The 15,502-nt window shown below is 45.7% G+C and overlaps 1 protein-coding gene across 1 annotated transcript in view; it reads left to right on the top strand.

Annotated features, from left to right (window-relative positions):
- The window catches only part of SGPP1 (sphingosine-1-phosphate phosphatase 1), a 33,548-nt gene that overhangs the window by 14,501 nt on the left and 3,545 nt on the right, over positions 1–15,502 (top strand). The window contains exon 2 of the mRNA XM_081314188.1: positions 11,085–11,174. Coding sequence (XP_081170314.1) covers positions 11,085–11,174 — 90 coding nt within the window. The remainder of the gene's footprint in view (positions 1–11,084; positions 11,175–15,502) is intronic.

The following is a 15,502-nucleotide window of genomic DNA, read 5'->3' as shown; positions in this document are numbered from 1 at the left end:
AAGCCCTACAGCACCTTATAGAACTAACACCCAAAAATGATGTCCTTATCATCATGGGGGATTGGAATGCTAAAGTAGGAAGCCAAAAGATAACTGGAATAACAGGCAAGTTTGGCCTTGGAATACAAAATGAAGCAGGGCACAGGCTGATAGAATTTTGTCAAGAGAATACGATGGTCATAGCAAACACTCTTTTCCAACAACCCAAGAGACGGCTCTACACATGGACATCACCAGACGGTCAACACAGAAATCAGATTGACTATATGCTCTGCAGCCAAAGATGGAGAAGCTCTATACAGTCAGTAAAAACAAGACCAGGAGCTGACTGTGGCTCAGACCATGAGCTTCTTGTTGCAAAGTTTAGGCTTAAATTAAAGAAAGTAGGGAAAAGCGCTAGGCCAGTCAGGTATGAATTAAATCATATCCCTGTTGAATATACAGTAGAGGTGACAAATAGATTTAAGGAATTAGATCTGATAGACAGAGTGCCTGAAGAACTATGGACAGAGGTTCGCAACATTGTACAACGGGTAGCAACCAAAACCATCCCAAAGAAAAAGAAATGCAAGAAAGCAAAATGGCTGTCTGAGGAAGCTTTGCAAATAGCTGAGGAAAGGAGGGAAGCGAAAGGCAAGGGAGAAAAAGAAAGATATTCCCAATTAAATGCAGAATTCCAAAGAATAGCTAGAAGAGATAAGAATGCCTTCTTAAATGAACAATGCAAAGAAATAGAAGAAAACAATAGAATAGGGAGGACCAGAGATCTTTTCAAGAAAATTGGAGAGATGAAAGGAACGTTTCATGCAAAAATGGGCATGATAAAGGACCAAAATGGCAGGGACCTAACAGAGGCAGAAGAGATTAAGAAGAGGTGGCAAAATTACACAGAAGAACTATACAAGAATGAGCTTAACGTCCCTGATAATCACAATGAGGTGGTCACTGACCTCGAGCCAGACATCCTAGAATGTGAAGTAAAGTGGGCCTTAGAAAAGCTGAGCAACAACAAAGCTAGTGGAGGTGACAGTATTCCAGCTGAGCTATTCAAAATCTTAAAAGACGATGCAGTAAAAGTGCTACACTCAATTTGCCAGCAAATTTGGAAAACTCAACAGTGGCCACAGGATTGGAAAAGATCAGTTTACATTCCAATTCCAAAGAAAGGCAGTGCCAAAGAATGTTCAAACTATCGCACCATTGCACTCATTTCTCATGCTAGTAAAGTTATGCTTAAAATTCTACAAGCTAGACTCCAGCAGTATGTGGATCGAGAACTACCAGAAGTACAGGCAGGATTTCGAAGAGGCAGAGGAACTAGAGATCAAATTGCTAACATACGCTGGATCATGGAGAAAGCTAGAGAGTTCCAGAAAAACATCTACTTCTGCTTCATTGACTATGCTAAAGCCTTTGATTGTGTGGATCATAACAAACTCTGGCAAGTCCTTAAAGAGATGGGCATACCAGACCATCTTATTTGTCTCTTGAGAAATCTATATGCGGGCCAAGAAGCAACAGTGAGAACTGGACACGGAACCACTGATTGGTTCAAAATTGGGAAAGGAGTCCGGCAAGGCTGTATACTGTCGCCTTGCCTATTTAACTTATATGCAGAGCACATCATGAGAAAGGCAGGGCTAGATGAATCAAAAGTTGGAATTAAGATTGCCGGAAGAAACATCAACAACCTAAGATATGCAGATGATACCACTCTAATGGCAGAAAGTGAAGAAGAACTAAAGAGCCTCTTGTTGCGGGTGAAGAAGGAGAGTGCAAAACTTGGGTTGAAACTAAACATTAAGAAAACCAAGATCATGGCATCTGGCCCTCTCAATTCCTGGCAAATAGATGGGGAAGAAATGGAGGTAGTGACAGATTTTATTTTCCTGGGCTCCAAGATCACCGCAGATGGGGACTGTAGCCAAGAAATTAAAAGACGCTTGCTCCTTGGGAGGAGAGCCATGGCAAATCTAGACAGCACACTAAAAAGCAGAGACATCACCCTGTCAACAAAAGTGCGTATAGTCAAGGCTATGGTCTTCCCAGTTGCAATGTATGGCAGTGAAAGCTGGACCATAAGAAAGGCTGAGCGCCAAAGAATTGAAGCCTTTGAACTATGGTGCTGGAGAAGACTCCTGCGAGTCCCTTGGACTGCAAGGCGATCAAACCAGTCAGTCCTAGAGGAGATCAACCCTGACTGCTCTTTAGAAGGCCAGATCCTTAAGCTAAAACTCAAATACTTTGGCCACCTAATGAGAAGGAAGGACTCACTGGAGAAGAGCCTAATGCTGGGAAAGATTGAGGGCAAGAGAAGAGGGGGACGACAGAGGATGAGGTGGCTGGATGGAGTCACTGAAGCAGTAGGCGTGAGCCTAGATGGACTCCAGAGGATGGCAGAGGACAGGAAGGCCTGGAGGAACATTGTCCATATGGTCGCGATGGGTCGGACACGACTTCGCAACTAACAACAACAAAATATGTTATCACAGAATTGCATTTTAATCTAATAGATAAACCAGATATTTATCAAATGCTCATAAGCAGAATAAGAATATAGTAACATTTTGAGACTTCAGGTTTGCCGACGCGGCTGCTATGGACACTTGGAAGACGACTCTCATCTTCCACGTCCAGTTTTGCATCGCTGGGGGGCCCTAAAAGGGTTGAAAAGTTGCCCCGGAGAGGCGACCAGCAAGGAGGGGCTTTCGCAAGATTGCGGGAGAGCGGCAACTCTCCCGTCGGTGCCTGCCTTCCCTTCAAACCAGCGGATGAAAGACTGGCCATAGCAATATGGCCGGTCATTAGGCTGCAGAAAGCCGAAGTCGCACTTACCATCAGGCAACATTAAAACAGCATGGAAGAGACTGGGTGAGATCTACCTCTCTTAAATTTCAACTTTTTTTCCACCTAAGTAAGCTGCTAAAGTACTTTCCCCCTTCCCCTGTGGAGCGGGAAGGGGGATTTTAGCCCTCCCTCCAGAAACATACAGGGGAGATTTTAAAAACGTTGAAAAAATAATTGGATCCCAACTAGAACTTATTTTCTAAAACTTGTGGATTAAAAGTTTTTGATTGTCTACTTTTTTACTTCCTATTTTTATTAGCAAGTTTGGGTTTTTCCTCCTAAATTGGAGGAAATAATTGAAAGGAATTCCCTAAACAGTTGGGGGACATCTTGTGGCCGAATCTGGAAATGCAATGTGTTATTCTTGAAGAAAAAAGACTTGTCTGGCAGTTTAGAAAACAAGATAAGATTCATGTAACCATGAACAGCAACTGTGAGAGTCTTTGCTGTGTTTCTTATTTATTGAAGAAAAAAAACTATAAAAGTTTTCAATTCAACTCATCACTATGGAAGACCAGGAACAGACTTTTACTATGGAAGAAATGCAAAAACAAATCTTTGCTATGATGAAAATAACTTACCAAACTCACCAAATTCTTCTTACAGCCGGTGAGAAAATAAGAGCTTTAGGAAAAAAATACTAGAAAGCTTCTTATGTAAGCAAATTCAAACTTTGACTACAACTAATAAACTATCTATACAGAATACAACAGAAAAAATCAAACAATCAAATATTTTGACAGACAATCTAATCGCCCAACAAGTACAGACAACAGAAAATTCAGAAAAAAATCTGACAAAATGGATGGAGGAAAAAACCTGCTATATAAATCAGAAGGAATTCGAAGATCAAAATGAGAAACAGATGGAAGAAAAGATAAACAGTCCAGGACAACTACGTCAAGAGGAGAAAATAAAGAGAATATCTGGTAGTTTTGCCAGTCCCCTTAACTTTCCAAAAATGGTGACTGGATGGTCATCCCAATATGATACAATAATACAAGAATTCTTTGATGATCCTGAAGCAAGGACATGGAAGATGACTTGGCAAAGGAAAAAAGCCAGAATAAGACTGAAGAAGAACGGTGTATGGACATATTTAGGAGGTCTAAAACAGAATATATTTAAGTAGACAAGACCCGTATGTTGAATATGAGATATTGTTATGATGTGAAGGTAAAGAAAAATGTTGGCTAATTAAAACCTAGATGTATGAATGTCAATAGATAATTGAAATACTGAGTTGTTTATAAAGGTGATTAAGACATATATGTTAAGACTGATGTAATTAATATGTTTGGATGTAGTGATAAGAATAAAATTATAAGCTTAATTATGAGAAAGTGGACATAAGAAGAGAGGATATATTAAATGCTGAAATGGGAGAAATCTTGGTTACTGAATTTACAATATTTGGAAATTATAATAAAATTAAGAATATTACACTGTATTACTAACCTGTTGATATGGAAGTGAGAGATATGTATCTGGAACATTAGATGTTGGGGGGAATTGTGACAAAGGGAATTGGGGTCATTCAAAAATTTGGAAATGATAAATATTAAACATTTAACTTAAATATCAATGGAAAATTAAAGCTGAGAAAATTTATAAGGTTATTGATGGTTCAAAAGATGGGATGTCAAAATAAATAAGATATATAAAATTATTGATAAATGTAAGAAAGCTACTAAGTAGCTGATGGATAGAATAAGAAGTATATTAATTTAGACAAAGGAAAAAAGAGAGGAAATATTGGTTGTAATAGTTGGAGATTTGTATTAATACACATTTGTATGTAATGGAATTATTGTAACCCAGACACCACGTTGTTTTTCAAAGATATAATTGTAACATTGGAAAATTAATAAGTTTTTTTAAAAAAAAGAATATGTGTGTAAGATGGCGGACGTGCGGGCGGATCTGTTCGAGTGAGCTCTGCAAGTCTTAGAAAAATAGGTGTCCTAGGAGCCCCCCAGGGGTGTTTACACCCTCTGGGTTGGGGGGATAGTGAGCGCAATAGTTTAGGCAGCTGAAGGATGAAGGTTTTGGACTCCGTTAGCTGCCAGCCCTACCCTTTTTTCAACTGGATGTTGGGGGCGCCTACCTGCTCCCTCGGGCGTTTTTCGGGCCGTTTTCGCGGGCCTGGTGGTTGCGGCGGCCGGCGGCTTCGGCGGCGGCGTCCTCGGCGATGGCGGACCCGGCGTTCACGGGAGGTCCCTGGCTGCTGGCGGCCTTGGTGGCCTTGGCGGAGGCGTTTCGGGCCGTTCCGGGCCGCTTCTGTGGCCGGATTGGTCTTTCGCGGCTTTCCCTCGGCTGTGGCGGCGGCGGCGTTGCTGGTTCGTTCCGGGGACGACGGGGACGGCGTCGGCGGCGGCGGCGTTCTCCGGGGCCGTTCTGGGCCCGCCTTTCCATCGGCCATTTGCTGGGTGTCCTCGGCGGTTGCGGAGCCGGCCTTCGGATGGTCCCTCGCTTCTGGCGGCTTCGGTGGAGGCGTTTCGGGCCGTTCGGGCCGCTTCTGTGGTCGGCCTGGTCTCCCTCGGCTGTGGCGGCGGCGGCGTTCCTGGCTCGCTTGGATGGCGACGGGGATGGCGGCGGCGGCGGCGTTGTGCCGGGGCCGCTTTAGGCCTCCCTTTCCATCGAATGTTTACTCTCGGCTCCATCAGCGTCCTGGCGGCGGCAGCAATGGCGGTGGCGTCTGCAGCAATGCTCCGGTGGTGGCGGTCGCCCTGGCGGCTCAGCGGCGACGCTGTAATCAACTTATTGTTTCCTCTGCTTGCTTTGTTCCTTCTGGATGGCCTGGTACTCCTACTGCTGTTGGTGGCCCCGAGGGTTCCTGGGCTAGCCGGTTAATGCCGGTGGATCCCAGTGGAGCCCAGTGGTCCCTTGAAAGATTTATGTTTCCCGTGACACCAGTTGTGACTCTGGTTGGTGCCATTGGATTTGTGGACCTAAAAGAATTAGATAACTTGGAAGACCCCAATGACTGCAGAATTGGCCATGATAAACTTTTTCGAAGGACAGAGCAGCGAAGGATTTGGCCACCTAGTAGTTCAGACTTTGATGATGTACTATATTATTTTATCCCTGCCTTGGACTGTTCTCTATTGCCATTCACATATCGGCCCCAAAGGATTCAGAGTTCCCTGGGTACTGGCCACAGTGAGAGGGTGGCCTGAACTTACATCTGCTGCCCCTAGAGGTGAGAGCTCTAGGGGACATGCTGTACCCAGGATGGATATTTCGGACTATTCCCCCCTGGTATAGGCTTTCCAACTGTCGTGAGAGGGCGGTGGTTGGCCTATCTTGGGGGACACCCAGCTGAGTGGCAGTGGCTGGGTGGAGGCTCGGGACATCTACTTGTTCTCTGTTTGGTTCCTCCTTAAATCAATTGATTATGGACTGCCTATATCTGGACTGCTTTATGCCTTGTTTGAGGTACTCCTCTACAGACTTGCTCGCCCTCAGGGGTGCTCCCCCCTCCTGGAGGCGGCCCGCCTTTCCGGCCGAGTATAATCTCGAGGAAGGTCCCATTTATTGGGATCCTGAGAGATGGCCGGGCACGGTTACGGACCTCCGACGTAGACCCAACAGGAGGTCTTTGATTTGTTTTTTGTCAAAATTTTTTTGGGGGTTAGGGAGGAGGGAGGGTTCTTTTCTTGGTTGTTTGGACGAGGGGGGCAGTCCATCTACCGTTGTTCAGGCTAGTGCTGAGGCTGATCGCGATGGGGAGGAGCGGGGGTTGGCTGCTTCTGGGGCTCCAGGGCCAGTCGTGGGATTGCCTATTCCCACGACGATAGGGAATGGCAGCAGGTGTAGGAACAGAGGGCCGTATCGGTCTCAGGGAAGGCCTCTCCGCTGCTTACAAGCGGTGAGGCACTCCGACCCTCTGGTTCCGCCCCGAGGTCCCGGGAGTGAGGATGTGCAGCCTCCTGAGCTCCGGCTGGTGTATTTGAATGCCAGGTCGGTCGTTAATAAGGCTCCTCTCGTTCGAGACTTGGTCGAGGGTGAGCAGGCTGACCTGGCTTGCATCTCGGAGACCTGGTTGGGCCCAGAGGGCGGTGTTCCTCTGGTTGATCTTTGCCCACCAGGTTTCCGGGTGCTGCACCGGCCTCGGGCTCAGGGTAGGGGTGGGGGAGTGGCTGTTGTTGTGAGGGAGACCTTGTGTCCGCGGGAGGCCACCGTTCCCCAGACAGTCGGGTGTGAGTCTCTCTTTTTGAGATGCGGCCCTGGTGCGCAGTTGGGCTTGCTGCTGGTGTACCTTTCGCCTAGTCACGCAGCAGCAGCCCTGCCTGAGCTGCTTGATGTCCTCTCGGGGCTGGTGGTTGAGTTCCCGAAACTTATAGTTTTGGGGGACTTCAACCTACCATCGCTGGGAGGATCATCTGAGTTAGCTCGGGAGTTCATGGCTTCCATGGCGGCCATGGACCTGACGCAAGTAATTACGGGACCGACTCATGAAGGAGGCCACACCCTTGACCTTGTTTTCTTGTCTGGACGGTGGTTAGATGATCTTGGTGGGGGCTCTCCAATTATTATGCCCCTGTCATGGACCGATCATCATCTCCTGCGGCTGGTCTTCCGTTTTGCCACCCCCCGCCGTGGGTGTTTGGAACCACTCAAATGGTACCGCCCCAGACGCTTAATGGATCCCCAAAGGTTCCAGGCGGCGCTGGGGTCCCCACCTGCCTCCCTCACTCACAGCTCGGCCGAGACCCTAGTGGAGGCCTGGGAAAGGACGGCCACTGAGGCCCTTGACCGAGTTGTACCCTTGCGGCCCCTGACCCGGTGCAGATCCCGTCGGGCTCCATGGTTTTCTGCGGAGCTCCGGGAGATGAAGCGTCGGAGACGGGGCCTAGAGAGCGGTTGGAGGTCCACCCGATCTGAACCCGACCGATTGCGACTAAGAGCCTATATTAGGTCTTATCTCGCTGCAATTAGGGAGGCGAGGTCTAACCACTTCGCCACCCTTATTGCGTCCGCAGATAATCGCCCGGCCGCCCTGTTTAGGGTGACTCGCTCCCTCCTAAATCAGGAGGTGAGGGAGGATCCCTTGCAGGGACGTGCCGAGGAGTTTAACCAACATCTGTCGGACAAAATCGCTCGGATTCGGACCGGTTTGGACTCTGACTGGGCAGAGTCTGACGATCAGGACACGGGTGGTCTTGTCGATACCATCTGGGAGGAGTTTGATTCTGTAACTCCGGAGGAAGTGGACAGGATCATGGGGAGGCTGAGCGCCACCACATGTTTACTGGACCCGTGCCCTTCCTGGCTGGTTTATGCAGCCCGGGAGAGGACACGCAGCTGGTTCCAGGCAGTTATATCGGCCTCTTTGAGTGAGGGTATCTTCCCCGCCGTCTTGAAGGAGGCGGTGGTGAGGCCTCTCCTCAAGAAGCCTGTCCTGGACCCGGCTGTATTGAACAACTTTCGTCCTGTCTCCAACCTTCGCTTTCTTGCGAAGGTTGTTGAGAGTGTGGTGGCGCATCAGCTCCCTTTGGTCCTGGATGAAGCGGATTATCTAGACCCGTACCAATCGGGTTTCAGGCCCGGGTACAGCACGGAGACGGCATTGGTCGCGCTGGTGAATGATCTCTGGAGGGCTCGGGACAGGGGGCATTCCTCTGTCCTAGTCCTATTAGACCTCTCGGCGGCTTTCGATACCATCGACCATGGTATCTTGCTGCGGCGTCTCAGGGGATTGGGAGTGGGAGGCACAGTTTTACAGTGGTTCTCCTCCTATCTCTTGGGACGTTCGCAGTCGGTGTTGGCAGGGGGGCAGAGGTCGACCGCGAGGTCTCTCATTTGTGGAGTTCCTCAGGGGTCGGTCCTCTCGCCTCTCCTGTTCAACATCTACATGAAGCCGCTGGGTGAGATCATTCGTGGCTTTGGAGTTGGGTATCATCAGTACGCTGATGATACCCAACTTTTCTTTTCGACCCCAAACCACCCCAGTGATGCCCTCAACGTGATGTCCCGTTGCCTGGAGGCGGTTCGGGTCTGGATGGGGAGGAACAGACTCCAACTCAACCCCGACAAGACTGAGTGGCTTTGCATACCTTCGTCCCGGGTTTATTCGGACATTCCACCTCTAGTTATGGGGGGTGAACTATTACCCCCCGTAGATAGGGCTCGCAACTTGGGGGTCCTCCTAGATTCACGGCTCACTTTGGAAGACCATATAGGAGCCGTGACTAGGGGGGCCTTCGCACAGGTTCGCCTGGTGCGTCAGTTGCGGCCCTATCTTAGCCGGGACGATTTATGCACGGTCACTCATGCGCTCGTGTCCTCTCGTCTGGACTACTGCAACGCTCTCTACATGGGGCTGCCCTTGAGGACTACTCGGAAGCTCCAACTGGTACAGAATGCAGCCGCGAGAGTGGTGTTGGGAGCCTCCCGATACTCCCACGTTACGCCTCTGCTCCGTGAGCTGCATTGGTTGCCAGTTGTCTTCCGGGTGAGATTCAAGGTACTGGTAACGGTATTTAAAGCACTCCATGGCATGGGGCCGGAGTACCTCAGGGAACATCTGCTGCCGGCATCAAGCTCCCTGCGCCCTGTGCGTTCCCACAGAGAGGGCCTCCTCAGGGTGCCACCGATCAGAGAATGCCGATTGGTGGCCCCCAGGGGGAGATCCTTCTCTGTGGGCGCTCCGGAGCTGTGGAATCAGCTACCGGTTGAGCTCCGGATGGCGCCCGATCTTCGCTCCTTTCGTCGCGATCTCAAGACATTTCTGTTTGTACAAGCCGGCCTAGCCTGAGGGGGAGTGTTGGGGTTATTTTATTTTTCGTTTTTTAACTTTTCTGGGGGTTTTTAGTGTTGTATTTATATTGTTTTTAACTAGGGCAATTTGTTTAATCTTATTTTAATGTTTGTATTCGCTATTTTATTCTGCCCTGTGAACCGCCCTGAGTCCTCAGGGAGAAGGGCGGTATATAAATGTTATTAAATTAAATTAAATTAAATTAACATTTTTTTGCTTTCCAGGATAGCATTGAGAATAGTCATTAGTCAGATAATCGTATCCTCCATGAATTAGATCTTTTTAGTTATCTTACAATAACTATTTTTTAACTATATGGTGTGTGAAGGAAACTTATCATATGCCTTCTTCATGCAGTAGTCCTTCAGAGGTCATGTCACGTTCTGTATTAACTAGCTCTAGTACTTGGGTTTCTCATAAGTCATAGTTACTTTTTCTTTATGGAGAGATGTGGTACAAATCCAAGATTTTGAAAGCAGGACAGTCTGCTAATATTAGAGCAGATTGTGAGGCAACATAATACTAAAGAGATGTTGGAGTGTTCTAACAAGTCCTAAATGATTTCAGATGCAGACAAGCAGGATGGACTTTGTAAATGATGCCATGTATGTTTGTAATCATTCTGCCAAATTGTATGGCTCTTGTTGCCTATTTTCTGAATGAGAGGGCTGGAAGAAACCTTGGAGGTCTTTAATCCACCCCGCTGCTCAAAGCAGGAGTCTTATTCCATTTGAACCAAGGTTGAATTTGATGACTTTCATGATAATAAAAGAGGACTTTTAAGACAATGAAAGAGGGTGAAAAAGGACGACCAGCAGCAAGACGGACAGACTCAATAGCAGTGGCAATGAGTATACTATTGGGTGACTTGGAAGGACAGGTTAAGGATAAATCATCATGGAGAGAATTACCTTATGTGGCCACTAGGAGTTAAAAATGACTTGATGGCACATAATGATCATAAGTCAAAATAAATCAGACAAAGTGATCAAATAAATTTGGATTTCAGTTAGAAATTTACCTTTAACTGAGAAGCACTTCTCTGCAGAAAGCTTCGCCAATTCCAAAAAAGCAGTCTTTATTGTTTTTCACTTGCAACAGCCAGATTGTTGTCTACCTATATCAAGGTAGCAAAGATTGAGATTATATTGAAAAATGAAATCAAGGGAACAATTGCTTACAGAGGGATTGAGTTTTCAGCAGTTTTTATATGCACAGTTTAGAGAAAAAGTCAAAGTTGATAGCTGGAGGTTTGGAATTGAACACAGAAGACAGAATATGTACAAATGATGAAGATGTAATTGCCAACACGTGTATTGAATGTGCTGAAATTTGAAATTGAGGACGAACAAATGAAAAAAGTATATGATACCGTAATTGTATTTTATGCTTGTATTGTAAGTTACTATTTTGAATTATGGTGTCTATGTATTGTAAATATTCAGTTGCAAATAACTTGTTTTTCTTTCCTTAGTATCCTTTTATGTACGGGCTAATTCTCACAATTTGCTGGTCTTCTCTGGTTTGTTTCAGTCGAGTATATATGGGAATGCATTCAGTTCTGGTAAGAAAAAGTCATAAATTCTAAAAACTATTTTAATATTAATTAATGGTTGTATTGTAATACATACTTTTCTGAAAAATTATGTCAGCTTAAGCTCTGTGGTCAAAGACGATGATGATATCCCTTACAGCAACATATACTTGGTCATTTGGTAATTGGAGATGAGTTTAATCCACCTGGAAGGCATAGCTAAAAGTCTTGCCATCTTGTAGCCTTTTTCAAACTTGGCAACTTTAGGATGTGTGGACTCAAACTTTGAAACTAAGAGGCTAAGCACTCCTTCTCAGTCTTAGCTCCATCTTCTGCTGTAGAGGAAGCAATTCCCCCTTTTGCCCCATTTCAAGGCTGAGGATCCAAAACTACAGATGGAGGCTGGTTGATGCTTCATTGGTGGAGTGGATAGGCAGAAAATAATCATGCTGACTACGATTAGGCTGGAGACTCCTGCAGAGTATTTTTTTTCCAGTCAAACAAGTTATGTTGCATGGAGCACGGAAGCACATATTCTTTCCTGGTTTGGCCTTCTTTTCATTCCCTGGCTGGGGTTTCCCTTTATTCCTCTGACAGAGCCCAGAATGACTCATTTTGTATCAGGTTGCAGCAACTACCTTAACTGATCTTCAAAGGCTAGACAGGTTGGATCTGGTTAGTATTCAGTTAGTATACTGGCATTGGGACAAGATTGAGAAGGGGGGAAGAAAAGAAAAAAGCACTGAGAAACCATTTCTGTGTTGTTTCTACAAACAGTATACAGGTAGTCCTCGACTTTGAAACCCAAAATTTCTGTTGCTAAGCGATACATTTGTTAAGTGAATTTTGTCCCATTTTGTGACTTTTCTTGCCACAGTTGAAAAGTTAATCACTGCAGTTATTAAATTAGTAACACAGTTGTTAAGTGAATCTGGCTTCCCCATTGACTTTGCTTGTCAGAAGGTCACAAAAGGGGATCACATGATTCCAGGCACTGTAACTGTCATAAGTACATGCCAGTTGCCACGTATCCGAATTTTGATCACGTGACCGCGGGGATGCTGCAATGGTCATAAATGTGAAAAGCGGTCATAAGTCACACTGTAACTTTGAACGGTCACTAAAAAAACTGTTGTAAGTCGAAGACTGTATGAGCTCAACTTGAACAAATCCTTGTTTTATCATATCAGTGAAAGAGATTGTATTGACTTCAGAAGTCTACCCAATTTATTTGGTTCCCTGAATTAAAGAAGCTTAAAACAGCCAAAATCTTGAGTACATGCACATGTAATACAGACTTAATCATTTTTCCTAATATGTGTGTGTGGATAATATACACTGTGTGCACAATTATTACGCAAGTGAGTATTTTGACCATATTATCATTTTTATGCATATTTTCCACCTCCAAGCTGTATAAACCTTGAATACTTAGTGGATATAAGCATATCAGGTGATAGGTATTTGTGTAATGAGGGAGGGTGTGGTGACCTAAGGAGATCAATACCGTCAAGATGTGCATAATTATTAAACAGTTTTTTCTCCCTGAGGCAAAATGGGCCAAAAAAGAGATTTAACTCACTCTGACAAGTCAAAAATTGTAAAAAGTCTTTCAGAGGGATGCAGCACTCTTGAAATTGCTAAGATATTGGGGCGTGATCACAGAACCATCAAATGTTTTGTTGCAAATAGTCAACAAGGTCGCAAGAAACATGTTGAGAAAAAAAGACGCACATTAACTGCCAAAGATTTGAGAGGAATCAAACATGAAGCTACCAGGAACCCATTTTCCTCCAGTGCTGTCATATTCCAGAACTGCAACCTACTTGGAATGCCCAGAACTACAAGGTGTTCAGTGCTCAGAGACATGACTAAGGTAAGGAAGGCTGACAGTAGGTTGAGAGTTCATTTTGAGTCCATCTTTAACCCAAAAAGGTCCAGTTAGCTGAACTTTAATTATACCAGCCCACATCAGTATCCCACCTCCACTTTGCTGGTGTCTGAGTCAAAGTGGAGCTCTGTGCCCGTTACTGATCCAGCCACTGATCCATCTGGTCCATCAAAAGTCACTCTCATCAGTCCATAAAACTTTTGAAAAATCTGTCTTCAGATATATCTTGGCCCAGTTTTGCTGTTTTAACTTATGTGTCTTGTGCAGTGGTGGTCGAGCTTCAGCCTTCTTTACCCTGGCCATGTCTCTGAGCACTGAACACCTTGTAGCTCTGGACACTCCAGAACTTTCACTTTCACTCCACACTTTCAAGAGCACTGCATCCCCCTGAAAGACTTTAGAATTTTTGACTTTTCAGAGTGAGTTAAATCTCTTGGCCCATTTTGCCTGAGGAAAAGAAGCTTATGTAAAGGGACGTGGTGGCTCAGTGGGTTAGGATGCTGAGCTTGTCGATCAGAAGGTCGGCAGTTTGGTGGGTCGAATCCCGAGTGCCGCGTAACAGAGTGAGCGCCTGTTACTCGTCCCAGCTTCTGCCAACCTAGCAGCTCGAAAGCACGTAAAAATGCAAGTAGAAAAATAGGGACCACTATGGTGGGAAGGTAACAGCGCTCCGTGCGCCTTTGGCGTCTAGTCATGCCAGCCACATGACCACGGAGACGTCCTCAGACAAGCACTGGCTCTTCGGCTTTGAAACGGAGATGAGCACCGGGCCCTAGAGTTGGAAAACGACTAGCACGCATGTGCGGGGGAACCTTTACCTTTTACTTTAATAATTATGTACACCTTGTTATAGGTTGTTGATCTCCTTAGGCCACCACACCCTCCCTCATTACACAAATACACATCACCTGATATGCTTATATCCACTAAGCAAATTTATACAGCTTGGAGGTGGAAAATATGCATGAAAATAATATGGTCGAAATATTCACTTGCCTAATAATTGTGCACACAGTGTACACATGAACTCAAACATCAGATAATTTACATAATAATTTTTAATCTGGAGTTTGTTTCCTTTTCTAGACCCCTTTGAGATGCAGATCTAAACTATCTTAGTAGTCATGTTCATTCCATCTCTTTCTCACAGGGATAATGTGTGTGTTAACAGGTTATGTAATCCTTTCTGTCATTTCGGACAGAAATGGTGCATTGCATTGGATTATCCTTTGTAAATGCAGCCTTTTCCCCCAATGTATTATATTCCCCCCCCCCCCATTTTCTAAAAGAAGGTAGACTAACGATGATATTCTTCCTGTTCAAAGAAGGACAAGTTGTTAAATGAAGGATGATACTAAAAAATGGACTAGATTTGGCTGGAGCTGCAGAGAAAAAATAATCCAGCAAAGATTCCTGTAGTGCAGACATGTCAAACACAAGGCCCGGGGGCCGAATCCGGCCCGAGAAGTGGTTTCATGTGGCCCGCGAAGCCATCCTGGAAACAGTGAGAGAACAGCCCCCACTGCCTTGGCCCTGGCCCAGAGACCCTCAGATCTGTCCCACTCCTGCCCAAGCCCCCATAGGCACCCTTGATGCGAACGATGTAGAGGTGGCCACGCCCACCCAGTAGGCCATACGCACTCTAGCCACGCCTACCCAGTAGGCCACGCCCACCCTGGCCACACCCACCCGGCCCCCTGAGGGCAACCGCAATGCTGATGCGGCCCTCAATGAAATTGAGTTTGACACCCCTGCTGTAGTGTATCCCTAAGAAAGAACCGGTAGGTAGCAGTTCAGAACATTGTTGATTGTTCCATTCCATTCCATTCCTGTGACTCAGGGGAGCATCTGCAGCCTGCCCTTATAGGGAGTCAGGGAGTTGATCTTAAAGGAGGAATCTGGGGGCCATTAGGGAAATATCAGGTGCAGAAGACCGTGTTAAATCCAGAGGCAGAAATTTATTGGACACAGATTCAAACTGCCTCCCTCCACCTCTGCTCCCCAGGGAGAATTGCCCATTTCTGTTAGAACTATTTCAGTCAAACACAAGTAGTCCTTGACCAATGACCACAATTGAACCCAAAATTTATGTTGCTTAAGTGAGACATTTGTTAAGTGATTTTTGCCCCATTTTATGAACTTTCTTGCCACAGTTAAGTGAATCACTGCAGTTAAGTTAGTAGCACGGTTGTTAAGTGAATTTGGCTTCCCCGTTAACGTTGCTTGTCAGAAGGTCGTAAAAGGTTATTACGTGAATTTTGATCACGTGACCGTGGGGATGCTGCAAAGGTCATAAATATGAATTAGTTGCCAAATGTCTGAATTTTAATCACATGACCATGGGGATCCTGCAGTGGTCATAAGTGTGAAAAACGGCTATAAGTCGCTTTTTTTCAGTGTAAACTTTGAACGGTCACTAAATGAACTGTTGTAAGTCGAGGACTACCTGTATAGCTTTAGTCATCCT

Source organism: Vipera berus (assembly GCF_964194415.1).
Source record: "Vipera berus genome assembly, chromosome: 1".
In the NCBI taxonomy this organism is placed as follows: domain Eukaryota; kingdom Metazoa; phylum Chordata; class Lepidosauria; order Squamata; family Viperidae; genus Vipera; species Vipera berus.
The sequence above is the reverse complement of the archived record's forward strand: the minus strand, read 5'-3'. Positions and strand labels throughout refer to the sequence as shown.